Source organism: Pocillopora verrucosa, chromosome 9, assembly GCF_036669915.1.
Source record: "Pocillopora verrucosa isolate sample1 chromosome 9, ASM3666991v2, whole genome shotgun sequence".
Classification (NCBI taxonomy): Eukaryota; Metazoa; Cnidaria; class Anthozoa; order Scleractinia; family Pocilloporidae; genus Pocillopora; species Pocillopora verrucosa.
The window spans coordinates 14,935,810-14,952,044 of record NC_089320.1 but is presented as its reverse complement, the minus strand read 5'-3'; the positions used below and the strand labels follow the sequence as shown (position 1 = coordinate 14,952,044).

The following is a 16,235-nucleotide window of genomic DNA, read 5'->3' as shown; positions in this document are numbered from 1 at the left end:
AATAGCCATGATGTGCTTATTAAATGATATAAAATTCATACAATTTATCCTTTAGAACCTTCGTCAGTGTTTTAATTTTCCATATTATTCTCTGTAAATCTTCTATGGTCCTTACAAGGAAAATTTGTTGAACAGCCAGGAGCCTCTTAAGGAGACGATCATTTCTTTCATTCCTCATGATCTTAACGTTTGATTCAACAGCGATGCTGTAAGGAGAAATTAGCTGCTTGTCACTCTTAAGGGGTTAGAAGGTTAAATTAAACAACGTAAACCATTTACCTTGTGGGCCTCAAGCGTGGCGGTGAAAGCAGCAAATTCACTGTACAGTCTAAGCAGACTTGAGTGAAGGAGGATCTTTGCATTTTTAAGGTACGTTTTGCTGACATCTTTACTCTAATTAACAAAAAATGTCGTCATTTCTCGCAAGCTTTTGATAGAGATTATTAAGCAATATACGTACTTTTGTCGGAAGCTTTATGGTATCCGCAGGCATTCATTCTTCGTTACGGTAAATGCCGAGTTTGATCAGATTGCAAATTTGTCCAAAACCTGCCCTTGGTTCATTATCATCGGTGCTTAATTTTATTCGCGACTGTCGCTAGTGAAAGCGCTAAAATTATACCAAAATGCAACATTAGATTCACAATATATCAGCAATTTTTAATCGCCGGAACTGCATCAAGCAGATAAATGATAGCGTGAGTATTTATCTTGCGAGTTCTCCTCTGTCTGAAGCAAGACAGAGTATGTTTCCATTAGCTTCTCTTTTCTAAACTCATTGAATTAAATAGCACACTTTGCTGTTCACATCCTTCAGATTTAAAATTCCATGATTTAATTCTGGTTTTGTTACGTGACCCTGGCCCAACTTAGACAGACATGTTACAGCTCACGGCATCAGTATGCTGCCTGGGTGTGCTCATTATTCCGACATTTCGCATGTTAGTAGAGGTCTCTGCTGCAGTGAATATACGCATCGATCTCAGATTTAGAGCCGGCAAACGCGCTTGCATGAAGTTCGAGAAACGCCGAGAAAAGCCGAGAAAAGCCGAGAAAAGCCGAGAAAAGCCCTGAAACCATCCGAGAAGAAGCAGATGGACTATAGCATTGTAACTCATCGGCTGAGACCAAAATTATCCTTTTTTAGCAGTGTTATATGTAAGAGGCTCCAAAACAACCAAACATGAGTTGAACATTGATTTTAGCGGGACAGAAATCGCAAATGTGTTTGGAAAGATAAAGTAGACACGTGTTATTCTTGACTTGTTTTTCTTAAGGCGCTGTGTAGAGTATTTTTGACCCTTGAAGGCTCTGTATATCATCCCAAAATAGGTTTTTAATCATTTTTCCGGATTGCGTTGTCATGTGTGGGAATATTGATGTCAATTATTTTTTTTATTAAAGGAAAATTATGAACAATACCAAGGTTTCCGTAGATAACGTTTTCAAACTGTTGTCGTGTTTTAGGTGACCATTAACTGTGACACGTGTCGACATTAGCGATAAAATTAGGGTCGACAGTGCTCGCATTTCAAAATAAGCTTATTTGAGTAGACAGGGATAACGCGTGAGTATCGTTTAACACTGGCACATGTTGACTTAGAGGACACATGCATGACTTAATAGTGGAGGATCGAAAACGGGAATTGGTGATATTTTCAATAACAATTACAGTCCAGTGTTTCAGTGCCGGTTTCTCATTCGCTTGACCAAAAAATAAAGAAACGCTACGTCAGTCGAAAAACCGCTCAAAATAATTTGCATGATCTAGTGAAAACTCCATTAATCAGTAGCATTTACTAACACAACAACTTCCCAACCCTCTCTGTGTACTAATAGTTCATCCTCCACCCCTCCTTCAGTAACAACAGTCTGCCTCCCACCCCTCCCTGAGAACTGATAGCCTGTACCCCATCCCCCTCTTAGTACTAATGGCCTGCCTTCCCCCGATAAAATGGTCCCAAAAATGATCGTGATAGAGCTAGGTCTCTAGAGTACATATGGGGAAAAATAAAGCCAAATACAGGAAATGATAATTCTTAGCATTTATTAATATATGACAATTACTGATTTGTTTGATAACATGCAAACACAACAAAAGGTGATATAACAGGTGTAGACAGAGAAGTTATCGTTGCCCAATTCCTCACAGCCCACACACTTTAACTTTATTTGTGCAATTCGTTTTTCTCTACCTACCTTTGTATAATATTTTGATTTGGCCTGCAGTTAGCAGACACTTATCAACTCATAATTAAAGGGGTAAGTTCCTAAAGAAACTGTGGTGCTGCGTCGGTGGGAAAGTATAGCAGGTAATTTAGTGTTAACAACTGAGCTGAAAACGTACATTAGCCACCGTAAAGGGTAAAAAAGCTGACGTTTCGTCGCTCTGACGAAGGGCTAACGCTCGAAACGTCAGCTTTTTTACCCTTTACGGCGGCTAATTTACGTTTTCAACTCAGTTGTTAACACTAAATTACTTATCAACTTAGACTCTTTCAGAAATTGGAAAGAGATTTCGTTTTCTCTCGAGTCTTTGCGAAGTATCAAAGTCGTATTGTCATTGTCTCTGAGAGGGCTTATTGTAATTTGCGAAGCGAAACAAAGTGAAAAAATGTTTTAGGGTGAGATTAACTAAAATCGGTAAAATCGATTTGCGAAAGGTAAATACTTCATTTGTGAATTAGAAATCTGTAATTTTCGAAAAAGGCAACTCTGTTATTTGCTCTTGTGTGGATTCAATGAATGCAGTGGCTATATGAAAGCAAAATTGCGCCCTTAAACCATAGAAGGCAAACATGTCATTTGAGAATTATCTAGCGCTGAAGCTGTGCTTTAACCTTCCATGTACTCAAGCGTGTCTTCATTGTATTTAAAGGGGAAAACTGTCAATCTGAAAAGAGAGAAAATTGCTTTCTACGGTTGTACCAACAACGATTTTATACGTTAAAGGTATAAACTTTAAAATTGCGATAGCGCTCGTGAATTCTATGCTGCTAAGTTAAGGCCGGCTAAGGACCGGAAATTCTGTGATCTCGTCTGATAAGATCAATGACAAAAGGAAGATAGATAAATTTAGTAATAGTTTACCGTAAACACAAAGGGAAACGTGAAGCAACTGATGGTGCACAAGTCGACTCTTAAGGCACACGCATAACTCAGCAGTGGACCAAAAAATAATCCAAAAAAATTGGTCCAAAAAATTTTCCAAAAAATAGTCCAAGTGTCCAATGGTCCAGTCCATGTTTTTCAATGCCAAAAATATCTGTTAGTTGGTTCTGGGTCATACTCGTGACTTCTTAAATTATCAAGCCGGATATTGTGGAATGAGTGTGATGCTGGATTTGGGAAACAAGAAAGAGAGGCTGAACGAAATCCTGTATTTTTCAGGGGTGTGGGGAAGAGAGGGAGCGAGCTCTCTTTGAAATCGAAGGTTTACTAAACAAGCAGTTATATTTATCATTAAATCTATGTTTTATGCCCATTATCTGATCGTCAAAAAAGCCAGACTAATGAGATCTCAACTGTTAATGGGAACAAAGAAAAATTATCTACAGATTTACTCAAGCCTAAAGCGGAGCTCCAGAAAGTTAAGTAGTTTCTGTGTAAAAATTTATGGACTAGTTATCATTTGCGTCGACAGGAGGGGAGGAGGGCAGGGGGAGAACTTGAAGAGTTGATGATATTTTTTAAATACTAGAGGGGCGGCCTTTTTTGTCCAAAAAAGAGTGAGTTGTTTCATTTCTAACAGTTTACTGGACAGAGGGAGTGAATGTCACAATGGTAATAGTGTTTCAATAGTGGTCAATCTTAAAGCGCAAAAATTTTCAAATTAAGCCGAAAAAAAGGTTATAATTAATCATCATTGCTACTTGACCCCCCCCCCCCCCGAGTAAATGCGTTTAGGGACAATGAAAATTATTCAATAACTTTTCAAAACAATTGAATTTAATTCTGTAAACCGCAAAAGAAAGAAAGTAATCGTTAGCCGTAACATTACTTTAGCTGTTGACCATAACAGCCATCAATCTATCAAGACCCTCCAATAATGAGCACACGTTTAGAACAAATATTCAAATGATGACGGCATAAATCAGATCGCCTTAAAAGGCGTCGCGGTGCCAGTTTTTGTGACAAACTAAGGAGCGGAGTTCGGCAAAGCTAGCACAGACAATCTCAGATAACTTTTGACATTCAATTGAAAAATTTTCTGATAAACCGTTGTTTGCACAGATCTAACCATCTTACAACAGTGTTTCTTTGCAAAAGTCGACTGATATTTAGCTAGCAGCCTCGATAGCTTTTTTGAGACACTCTAGGAAACCTCTATTTTAATGTGGTTCTCTATCCAATGTAGAATCAAATAACTACAAATCCAGTCCAAGGTATCGGTTCTGCATAAACGGGTGGTAATGGCCTGACGCCAGATGAAACACGTGCAGCATTGCGAATCACTGACCCTTGGATATTATTTAAAAAAAAACAAAAAAACCATTGAAACTTTGTTAATTTCAGCGCGTGGGTCAGAAGAGTCTTTAGCGCTGTTGTCGCTTAGTGCACGAATATTTACTCCATAGAACCACGACAAATGTCGAAGTGAGAACCGTGTCCAGTTAAGAAGCTAAGATCACGTGAAATAGGTAGGTGCAAGTTATTAGTCTGTCTGAAGACTTTTACAAACATGAGTCGATTCTCAAATTACGCCTTGTAAGCCCCAGAAACTGCTCAATAGACTCTATTGTGAATACTTGCTGAATCGTGTCTCTAAGGGCATGTCGAATTTAAGTAGTAAATAGAAAAGTTCGAGTTGAGAGTTTGAAATTATGTAACTTTAATAGCCGCAATTTTGGACAGTTGGACACCGCTTTAGTTAGGATGCCTGTGTCGTGAATTAACTCTCTGGTGTGACCACAACTAATACTTTACAGATGGCTATAGAAAACCCATTGTGTTGCAAGTGGATTCGTTTCACAAACAACCACATAGCGAGATTTTTAAAGGAATCCTCAGCTACATCTCACATCTTCATCTACCAGTGTGCAACAAACCACGCACGCACATATACCTGGGAGTTTATTAAATTGGAGACCACAAAGAAACTCACAAAAAAAAAAAAAAAACTAGATAGAATATTAACCTCTTTGAATTTTAGGAAACGCAATTTGGAACCGGTGATGAACTATTCTTCAAATTCTGAACAGGCACTATGAGATCCTTTACGGCAATAGGCGCGATGTTAGCAACTTTCTGTCCAGGAGGATAAATTTTGGAAACCTGATCAGACTGAGTCATAACAGTCACTAATTAATCTCAATGATTATTTCGCAATAATACCTAACATTCGATACGCGATTTCCAGCCTTCGCACAGAATCTATAGTCAAACTGCTGACATTTCGCCCTCAAAATGGGATAAAACTTATTGAACTTGAGCCGCACCTTGTGAAGGAGTCGTGATCGACTTCTTCAGTCATTATCGTTGTTTTCGTTCCGCTGCACAGTCTCTTTAATTACCCAATTTGCATTTGTGTCGGCCACCATTGGCAACAGTGTTTTCGAACTTCATCTATGGCCACAAAACTCAACACTTCAAGTGAAATAAAATGCAGTTTGGTTTCAACCGAATCGGACGCCATATGTACACAACACAAACGTATCTGTAAACCAGCTAAACGGCGGAAATACTGACTTGATGGCAGATGGCCTTTTTAATCTTTAAGTAGTCATTCTATCACTCCACACAGGCGGCATGGTTTTTCTTACAATACATCTTTGAAAACCCACGCAGTCATGTAATCTTAATATATTTTTTTTTTAACGAAAACTCAGCCTTGTTGATCTTAATTATTTGAATTTTTCAAAATTCAGGGTTTTTTTGTTGGGGGCCGCGTGGAAAGAACAAGAGAAAAAACTGTGAATCACTAGCCGAAGGTGAGTGATTTAGAAAAAAATTTTTGAGCGTTGTCCCAGAATATCAAATAGGTTACATGTTGGTAAATATAGAGAAACTGCGGCCTATTGATTTTGTAAAATAACTGAGAGCTTGTAGTGCCCCAGACGGTAGCTTTCGATCACTCGGAGCGTACGTCATTCCTCCAGCGCTGGCCTCGGTTCTTTCATGGTGTAAACAGTAGTGTTTTTCAGTTCAGAATTTAAATGGAGAATCGAAACTTTGAGTTCTGTTGTTTGAGAGGCTGCCGTAAGCAGTCGTCCAGGCTTGAAATTAAAACTTGGTTTTGATTTCTTTTTTATATACCTAAGGATAACTTTAATTGATGTTTATATTACTTCAAAAAACTGAAGAAAACGAACATTTTTACTCTAGGACAGCTTACTGAGCTATGGCTGAAATTAAGTCACAACTGTACGCTAAACAAAGGTTAAAAGCCCAGATCAGTTTTCCTAGACTGAAATTATAAAAGATTTCAGTCAGTGAAAGGATGACGGCAGGCCAGCTGCACATTATAAATGATGACACCTTTCATTGTTCAGAAGACTTCTGACTTGTTCAATCATTTTGTGACACATTAAGTTCTTCTCTTTCACTGAAACAATTGATTTAGGACCAGGAGACAGCAAGACTAAAGAGTCTAATGTCTTGCGGTTCAATTGCTACCATGATTTAAGATGTACAGCTCATAACATTTGCGCAAAATCTCCATCGTAACCACTTTAATGTTTTACGGAATAAGAATTAGTACTGATGGTAAAGAAGCTAAAATTATGAATCCAATAATGCGGGCGAAAAAGTTAAAATTAATAGAATCAAAAGTGCAAAGGATATCTATATAGTGCTAAAACAAACACACTTCAAAAATAAGCTCTTGCAAAGTCTTGACACGCGTCAGGTGCTGTTTTCGCCGATTTAAGTCGAGAAATTTCCATTCAAACATTCATTTATTTTGGGTTCTAGAAAAATATTAACAACATCAGGCTGTCATTTCTTAAAAAGCTTACGTCGCAGAGGCATGTAAAATTAAGTACTTGTTATTTCTAAAACCAAAATCGTTCTTGCGATGGGGAAAGTTCAAAACAACTTTCCAAGGAGCCCTTTGCAATGGTTGAGTGACGTCACGCGTCAGGTGCTGTTTTCGCCGATTTAAGTCGAGAAATTTCCATTCAAACATTCATTTATTTTGGGTTCTAGAAAATATTAACAACATCAGGCTGTCATTTCTTGAAAAGCTTACGTCGCAGAGGCATGTAAAATTAAGTACTTGTTATTTCTAAAACCAAAATCGTTCTTGCGATGGGGAAAGTTCAAAACAACATCCCAAGGAGTCCCTTTGCAATGGTTGAGTGACGTCATGATTTAAATAATTTTCTGGATCGTGAAAAGTGACTATAAAAATAAGACACTCGAAACGATTTTCTCTTTGTATGAGAACGATTTTATAGAGAATTTATGATGTATCCACTTGGTATAGACACAGTTGTAAAACTGGAGTTTGACGACAAGAAAAGACATCCTCAAAATAAATTTAATAATTGTCGTTAACCCCACGACGTACTTATGAATTTTTAGGGAATTTTTTTTTAACGGATGTAGAAAACTTAAAAGGAAGACTGCATCAAGTTTAATCTTAGTTGGACACGTTGTTTTCGTTCTCTTAATTGAATGTAGAGTGATAAAAGGCAAAATAGATTTAAAATTCACTTAAATGTTCTATAGATTCAGAGACCATGAATACAATGAACTTATGCCAGGTGGCTTAAATGCTCATCATTTTGAATTTGCATTTTTTTTTTTATGTGGTCAATTTTAGTCTTCTTTCTTTGTTTGAAAACATTACTTTGCAATCTGTTATATACAAGAATTTCACCATTTCTTTGTCTCTTTTATTCCCTGGAGTTGCCAAGACAGAATTTCTCCATATAATTTCTATACAATATCAACGAGATAAGTGAGGACAATAGAGAAAAATATAAATCTGGGGATAATTAGTTGATCCAATACTAAATTCTCTGAACTAACATTATAAGAATTGTATGGTGGACAGAAAAGAGAATTACAAATTTGATCTTGGAGTTAAAGGGTTAACTCTTTTATTCCCTGGAGTGACTAAGAGGAAATTTCTCCTTACAATACCAATACATAATCAAACAGACAGGTGTAAAGGGGCATACCACCTGATTTAATACCAAATTCTTAAATTTCGCATCATAAGAAATTTATGGTAGACAGTAAAGAGAATTACGAAAGATATCATCGGTGTAAGGGTCTGTTGAATCCGGAGGTGATCTAAAACATACTTTGAAATTCTCGTGTTTGTGAATCAACTCTTCCAATCAATATTGCATCGGTTTGAGTAAAATTCAATTGCATTTCCCTCGTAATCCTTAAAACACGATGATATGAAGTATAAGCGTGTTGTATTTGAGATGAAAGCTTCTTGGTTATAAAACGTTTGGATCGTGCCATATGCTAAACAGAAAATTCTGAATTCAGTCGTTTATTTACTTATCTCTTAGGGTAGGTTTATCTGAATGGTTTCCTGTTGTGCAGTAATTTGGTCACACAAAACTGATTTGAATAAGCTCTTCCTACCGTCTAATTCAAGTTTTCATTCAAATGGAGTTTGAACTGGACGTCTCTTAGGGTAGGTTTATCTGAATGGTTTCCTGTTGTGCAGTAATTTGGTCACACAAAACTGATTTGAATAAGCTCTTCCTACCGTCTAATTCAAGTTTTCATTCAAATGGAGTTTGAACTGGACGTCACGTCATGTTATCATTATGCCAAATTGGGCTATAAAATCAACGGATGGAGCCGTGGCGTGCGGATAATTCAAGTACAGACTATTTGAATCTAAAAAGCATGGAATTTGTTTTACAGTAGAACTCCCCAGGCGTCATAATCTCCAATAAAAACTACAGTTCTTCGATCGGACTAGGGTCGTGGCTATGTCCCACACAATGCAATCGTTTATTGCCGAATACCTGACCAGATGTCTAAAGCCCCACGCGATGAAAACTGTCCCTTCAGAAAAAGCACAAATTCATTGCCTTAGGCAATCATATGGCTAGGCTTTTAAAAGCTACAAGAAAAGGTGAAAGGAACCGAATAATTTATTTGCGTAGTTTCAACAATCGAAGGGAAGCCGCTAGAATAGCTTTCAACCGCAATAGAGCAGTCCATAGCTAAATTAAAACTTAGCTCTGAGAAAACCTAATTTGCATGCGACACCAACTTGATTACGTTATTTTTCGTGCCCTTCCCGACAGTAAATTGCTTTGCCGCGAAAGTTTTTCTTTTTTTGCAATTGCATGGAGCTGGAATAGTTCTGTAAATCCAGCATTTTTGGTAAACACCTGTTTAAATATCACGCTTAATATTGCATGTTAATTGTGAACATTTCTGGTATGATGCAAAGTGTTGCGGGAACTAAACAGCCCTCATTAGCAAGCTTAGCGGACAACTTGCGATGCGTAGTTAAGTCCTGTTGAAGTTTGCCCCCATTTTTTAGCTCAAAATATATTATACTTTTGTGGTTTCGTGCTGATTTGAAATACATGATTTATGTGGTCGGGAAGCGTTTTGTGTTCCGTTTAAACCAATCGATAGATATTTATAACAAACCTCTTCAGCTTTTAAGTACTACCTTTTCATGTGAGATTTTTGAACTTAAGGACTCGACATGTTATGTTTAAAGTCAATTTGTGCGATTCGTCGATCGTGTGGTGTGTGAATCATCCCTTTGCATTCTGGGTACTAAAAGGATCGATTTTTAAATGTAGTGTACATTAGCACTGCAGTGGGTCAATTCTCTTCGGCGAAAAACTTCCAACTTTCACGCTTGGTCGAGATTGGATCTTTCGGAGTGCTTGCAGATTCGAAGTAAATCAGGAAGTATCATTATTAGGTAAGCCGGCAGTGCTCTTTTAAAAATATGGTCTTTACTGCTTAAATCTTAGTCCAAAAATAATAACCACAAGAAGCAAAGAAACTGGTTAACCTGATTTATCTTGTTCTCGATCTAAATTATAAATTCCTCATTCCCTCTAAGAAGGAAAGTTGGTTCTTCGTTAAAAAAAAAATCTTCTAAAAATTCGTCCGTTTGGATCGTTTTATATACGAAGCCGAGAGTTGGATGTTTTTTTTTTTACCTCAGCTAACATCCATTCGTGACTTCTTTGATTTTGATAAGATCAAATTGAATTGAAACGTAAAATGAGAGTGGAGGGAGGATGTGAAAATGAACCAAGAAAATTTCTGCAATGTGTTACCGTTGCTTTCTAGTAATTATTTTTACACAGTAACAAAATGAATAGAAATTACTCGTAACGAGTCATATTTTTATTTCCCTGGAGCAAATCAAACCCAATATCCATCTAAATCGGTCTGAATTTCTTAACAAACTCAGCTACGTCTTTTTCAATGTCAAGATAGTTGGAAATTTATGGATTAAAATTGAAATTATTTGCATGATTATGACACTGAGACCAACATTAAAAAGAGTATTTCAAAAACTAGAAAATATTTTTTATAAAAGGCTTTGTACCGGATTACCACAAATCATTTCTCCTCTTCTTCTTCCAAACAAAAATTCATTTTCTTTTGTTGTCAATTGTCAATTGTCAATTGTCGTCAATTCGTTCTGTACGTGTTGGCTTCACGTTTCTTGTGCACCTGATGCTAATAAATTGAAAAAACTTCCGTTTCTATACGCTGCTTGATTATTGAATATGATCTTGACGGCTTTTAAAATGATGCCCCTTATCTACGTTTTAATACCACTGCCACAGAGAACTTAAAATATTTTTCTGTCTCAAGGCTGCATCAACCAATCACAAGCGGCTTGGGAATGTAAATAAATCATTTTAAAAACCCCTCACATGTAGGATTTCCTGCTCTTCTTTTTTCTTCAATGAATCAGACAGGTGTTTCGTGAAGAATATTCATCGATTACTACGATCTCAAAGAGAATTTTGTCGTCACTTTCTAGGAAGAAATCAAAAGCATTTCTTAGGGAATTTCACTGAGATACGGCAGAGCACAGGACGCGAGTGCTTACCGTCAAAAGAAAAACATTGCAAGATACAAATTCCCGAGACAAAAATTTTCGGGTGCAAAATGAAATAATTCTCTTTATTCAGACTGACCTTTCAATAAAGATTGTGGGTCGCTGACTTCGATATATATAGTTTATTTTAGGAAATTTTGGTACGTTTTCAGTGGTTTGTTCAGATATATTTACAGCATGGCATTTCCATCTCAAACAAACATATCAAAAATTGAGAACTTGAGTTCTCAGCAAACTTTGGGTAATTGTGCAAATTCCTAACAATGGTATTGGTTTTTCTTTTTGTCAGAATAGGCTATCATCAAACTTTTAAGAAGGTCCGTCTTTGCAAAAAACTGAAAACAACAAAACAAAAAAAGAGATGCCGATCAAATATTTGAATTTCTACCTTGTGGCAGAAATGAGATAATTGCTAGACCTTACAGTCGTTCAAATTTCAATGTAAAACGGCATTGGCCTTAGTCTCAAATATATTTTCTGGGCTTTAAAATAGATTTGAAAGGAGAAAGGAAAATATTTTTGTTTTCTTTGTCGGGTAATACGTTTGATCCAATGATGCACGTGCCGTGACAAAGCCAGAGCAGCTTTTGAAAATATTATGCGACATCACCTTTATCATTAGGAAGGTAAGTGCAGTTTGGTCGTTATTTCCGTGAAAAATATTACAATGCCTGAACAAATAAAACGAGTTCGCTTTAATTTCTTCAAAATTACATTACAAAAAATGTCTACTCAAACTAATAGCATCGATGGACAAACGAAATTACTGTAGAATGATTTCACGATACAAGCACAACAGAATGCAGGTATAATAACAAAAAATACCATAAATTACTTTGGAAGACATCAGTTGATAAGACTTGTAGCTGTTGCTGATAACAAAATTATCAAATAAAACATCACAAATGACTTAGGTAGACATCAGCTGATGAGACTTACAGCTGTTGCTGATAAAAAAATAGTACCGCTTGCTTTTAGCAGTTTGTCAAGGTGCGATTATAATTCCTTGAAAAATACAGCTTTTTTACAAATACTTTAGTAGCTTATGCTGACTCTTTGTCGTCATCCGTTTGCTTCTGTCATACTTTTCAACTGTTTTTAGGCCTGACTTGTTTCCTTTAAGCGCCAGAATTAACTTTTCCGTTTGCCTTTAAAACAAACTTGTATTATATTCCGCAAAGTGAAGATAAGAGACCCGATAAAGTTTGTAAGCACAACATCTGTCAAGTCTCCATACTTCGCAAACATATTTTGATTAGCTGAAAAATCATCAAATATTTTTTACGATTACTCGTTGATCTTCATTCGTAACTTTCGGGGTTGATCCACTAAGCTACATTTGTAATTTGATCCACGTAACCATTTGGATCGAACACAACTTGTACGCCCACGAAAACAGTTCACTAAGAAAGTCTATGTCAAATTGGTTGTTTGCATTCCGTTGCCATAACGTCAGATACAAGCAGCGGTGAAATGTTCCAATGGGTCAACCTCGTTTACAAGCAAGATTCATCCAGATAGTCACACCACTTTGGCCTATGCGTATTCATGCTTCTGAGCATGTTCGTAAGAGGGTTTTGGAAATGGCAATGATCATGAGAAAGGCACAACCTCTCTATAAACGAACGAGATCATGTTTGAATAATTTTTTGGAAACATCAGTCTCTACGGCATGGTCCATACACTCTCTTACAGCTACTGTGAGTGGCAAAAGTAGTTGGCATGTCTTCCCTTATCGGGTGGTCAACAATCCTCAACACAATAAACAAAACTCTTGTAATACATCTGTAATAAGTTATTTGAAAGTCCCCCATTTCCCCAAAAACGTTGCACTAGGCAATAATGAAATGAGGGAGAGGGAAAGACACATGAAAGTTTTAGAAAAAAATTCAAAAAGTAGTGGAGCGTGTAAAGACGTTCGTCATTCATTCCATTATTACCATTAATGGAGAAAACCCGGCGGATCCCTAAACTTTTGGCTAAGGGTTTGAAAAGTGTAGATAAGAAATGTGACATGAAAGATAATGCTCAAGCCCACACAATTCACCAGAGTCGGTAACATTTCATATTCTCAGCAAATTATTTTTTGTTCTCCGGCAGATCAAAGAATGAGCATGGAGGACTTGAATATCAACAAAACAGTTTTTAATGCTTCTTTTATATCGGATTCATCTGAGTCTCCAGAGAACTTTCATCAGTCCCTAGAAGCCAAAGTGCTCCAAGCCACTCTGTGGTCAACTGTGGTATTTCTGGGAATTATTGGCAACATCTTAGTGTGCGCTGTAATCCTTGGACTCCCCAAGATGAAGACATCTATGAACTTTTACCTACTGAGCTTGGCCATCGCAGACTTGGGAGTTTTAACGGTGCTCGTCCCAATAAATGTGATTAGATACTTCATCCCAGTTCGTTGGGTGCTAGGAAAATTTTTTTGTTTGTATCTATCTCCTACGCTGGAGATCTTCTTTGGAGCATCCATCTGGTCGATCACAATCATTGCCATTGAAAGATATCGGAATATTTGTGGTGCAAACCGCTACAGGATCAAGAGCAGGTCTCAAATGAGAACTAAACTGACCGTATTTGGTGTTTGGCTTGCATCGTTTTTAGTTGGAAGCGTTCCTGTATATCCCGTGATGGCCTACAAGCCCAACCCACCAACCTGTCACCAAATATGGCCCAATAGAATGTATCTGGCTTATTCTTTAGCTCTTGTTCTGCTTTGGTATGTTTCCCCTCTTGCTGTCATCGCATTTACCTATCTAAAGATTAAGAAGCGAATACGAGAAAGTGTAGTATTCCGAAACTCGATGTCGATTGTGGATGACGACAAGGCTGTGATCGTATCACCGTCTTCACAAAGCAAGAAAAGACAGGACATGCAAGCTTTGAATCAAAGCAATAAAACTAGACGTATTCTCACACCTTTGGTTATTTTGTTCGCTGTGACAATGCTCCCTTTGAACGTTTACCGCACTGCAATCCTATTTGCACCAGAGTTTTCGAAAAATCCTTATATTGGCCTGATCTTTGGCCAAATCATATTGTTCGTTGGAGTCAATTCATCTATTAATCCAATAGTGTATTACATTGTCAGTAAAGAGTTCAAAGATGCATTCAAGAAAATATTCCAGAAATTGAGAAAAAAGGAATATTTTTTCAAAACTTTCAGTCTTAGAGGTAGAGAAACGTCCGCCACATTGGTCAGGGTAAATATCGGACTAGAAAATAATTGGCCACCAAGCAAAAACCTGGACAGAAACAATTCTAACTTAGAACTTCTAAATGCCAATGTTCAGGTTATCAGTGGAGTTTGAAATCATATTGGCCCTGTATGTGACTTTACATTCCTCATATACTCTTATATTCCTCTTACTACGAACCGAGTACGAGGTTCCATAACTTATAACACTGACCGAGAAAACGAGGTTAGTAATGTGTTTATCAAATTTCTTGGTTCAAATAGAGTGGGGAGATTTAATTCAAACAAACGTTCGAATTTAGCAGGGTGAACAGTAAAATACCGCACGCCAAACTGACCAATCATAGTGCATGTACTAACTGAGAGGTAAAATGCCTTTGTTGATTCAGTGGCATCATGTAACCACAATACTTAGTGGTTAACATTGGAAATCTATAATAAGCCTTAATAATGTACATAACATATCACTAACTGATATTGTATAACTTGTCCTATTAATATATCTCTTTTTTGTTCAGCCAGTTGAGGTTACTGAACGTGATGATGATATAGCGTTGCTTGGATGCATGACCGTAGCACGTGAAACAGTAACGCTAAAGCTCGGTAATTTTAAGAGTGCTAACGACACAACATATCATTAAAAACAAGGATTATTGCAATCGTCTGTGCTATAAAAGTTATGTTATCATGTACTGAACAGGGTTAACCTGAAAAGATTATAAGGAAAGTTTAACAGCTGGGGGTATCTCCTGCATCAAGAAAGCAGTTGTAGGTTGGATCAGAGAAATTTTTCTATCCAAGTGAGTTGAATAAGTGGGAAACTGACGTAGATGGGATGGGTGCCATCTGTGTACACTAAATTGCAAAAACGTTGACATCTAAAAAGCATGATCCATGGACGATGAGACCCAACGGCCTTATGGGTAATGTTCGAGCAAATACATAATCAGTGATTCACTTTTCTTACTATTCATTAAGAACCTTCCAGGGAAGCGAGGATAGCTTCTATCATTCACCGCGTATTAATGGAGGTTATCGTGTTACCATGCGTACCAAAAGAGCCATAAGGTCTCATTGTTCATTGTTCATTGTAAACGCATTTGTAAGTGTCATCGTTTTTGCAATCGATTGCATATAAATGCCAGCCACCTAACCAATATTTTAAATGAAATCCCAGTTTTCTTGAATTATTTTGTGATGTTACGGGCGATATAACACTACTATAGGCGGCAAGTTTTCTTTGAGTCAGTGACAGTCCAGGACTGTCAGGCAGTGTGTAGCACTGCTTAATATGTATTATCAGCCAAAACTCATACACTTTACGAAACAAAATAAATGTGTACGACTTAAACATATCAAGCCTGCTGAATTCTGTTTCGATATTTCCACTTCAAATCTAGACCTATTTTGATCGAGAATCGCCGAAGAGAATGTCATCAGAAACTGAACGTTTTTAGGTGGGTCTTCGTTATCTTAAAAATTAATGATATCTACTCAGTCTGGCTAAGTTGCTGAGCATTAACGTTTTCTATTTTAGGCGCAAGGGCATGTGGGTATATACTCAAAGCAAAGAAATGAGCCCTTCTTAGTTAGCAAGGTGGAAAAAAGAATAACATTCTGTTTACAAATACCAGATTATTCAAAATTGGGTTAATTGAGTCAGAGAAGTGTTCCTTTTGCGCAATTTACATAGAAGACTTATACCATCTCTTTCATTACTGCTCTTATGTGCGCGCCATTTGGAAGAGGTTTTGCAATTGGTGGTCTAATTTTCTGACTGAAAATTGAAGCTAATCTCTCAAATATGTTATGGTTGGCATTTTAAATAGGAATGATCTGTTAAACTATCAAATAATTCTGGGTAAACTATGTACATGGCACTGTAGAAGAAACAAATCCGTCCCAAAGTTTAATCTGTTTCTACACAAAGTAGAAACTAAGCAGGAGACTGAAAGGCTTATTGCCTCAAGAAACAGGAAACTTCAAGACTTTAGGAAAAGATGGGAACCA

General features: G+C 37.1%; 1 protein-coding gene across 5 annotated transcripts; it reads left to right on the top strand.

Annotated features, from left to right (window-relative positions):
- The first annotated feature begins 269 nt into the window (after positions 1-269).
- On the top strand, positions 270-14,884 carry LOC131789421 (adenosine receptor A3-like). 5 transcript variants are annotated; one of them, XM_059106530.2, is made up of 4 exons: positions 333-369; positions 4,578-4,640; positions 5,868-5,930; positions 13,124-14,884. In XM_059106530.2, exon 4 carries the CDS (start codon positions 13,132-13,134, stop codon positions 14,338-14,340), a length of 1,209 nt encoding a protein of 402 aa, XP_058962513.2. In that variant the 5' UTR covers positions 333-369; positions 4,578-4,640; positions 5,868-5,930; positions 13,124-13,131; the 3' UTR covers positions 14,341-14,884. The 5 variants fall into 5 exon arrangements, with proteins under 5 accessions (XP_058962515.2, XP_058962514.2, XP_058962513.2 ...); XM_059106531.2 differs by lacking the exon at positions 4,578-4,640 and having other exon boundaries at positions 274-369; XM_066172674.1 differs by lacking the exon at positions 5,868-5,930 and having other exon boundaries at positions 335-369.
- The last annotated feature ends 1,351 nt before the right edge of the window (positions 14,885-16,235 follow it).

Bases quoted from the DNA above. Each gene is read 5' to 3' on its own strand.
- LOC131789421 (XM_059106532.2), top strand. From the start codon at position 13,132: ATGAGCATGGAGGACTTGAATATCAACAAAACAGTTTTTAATGCTTCT.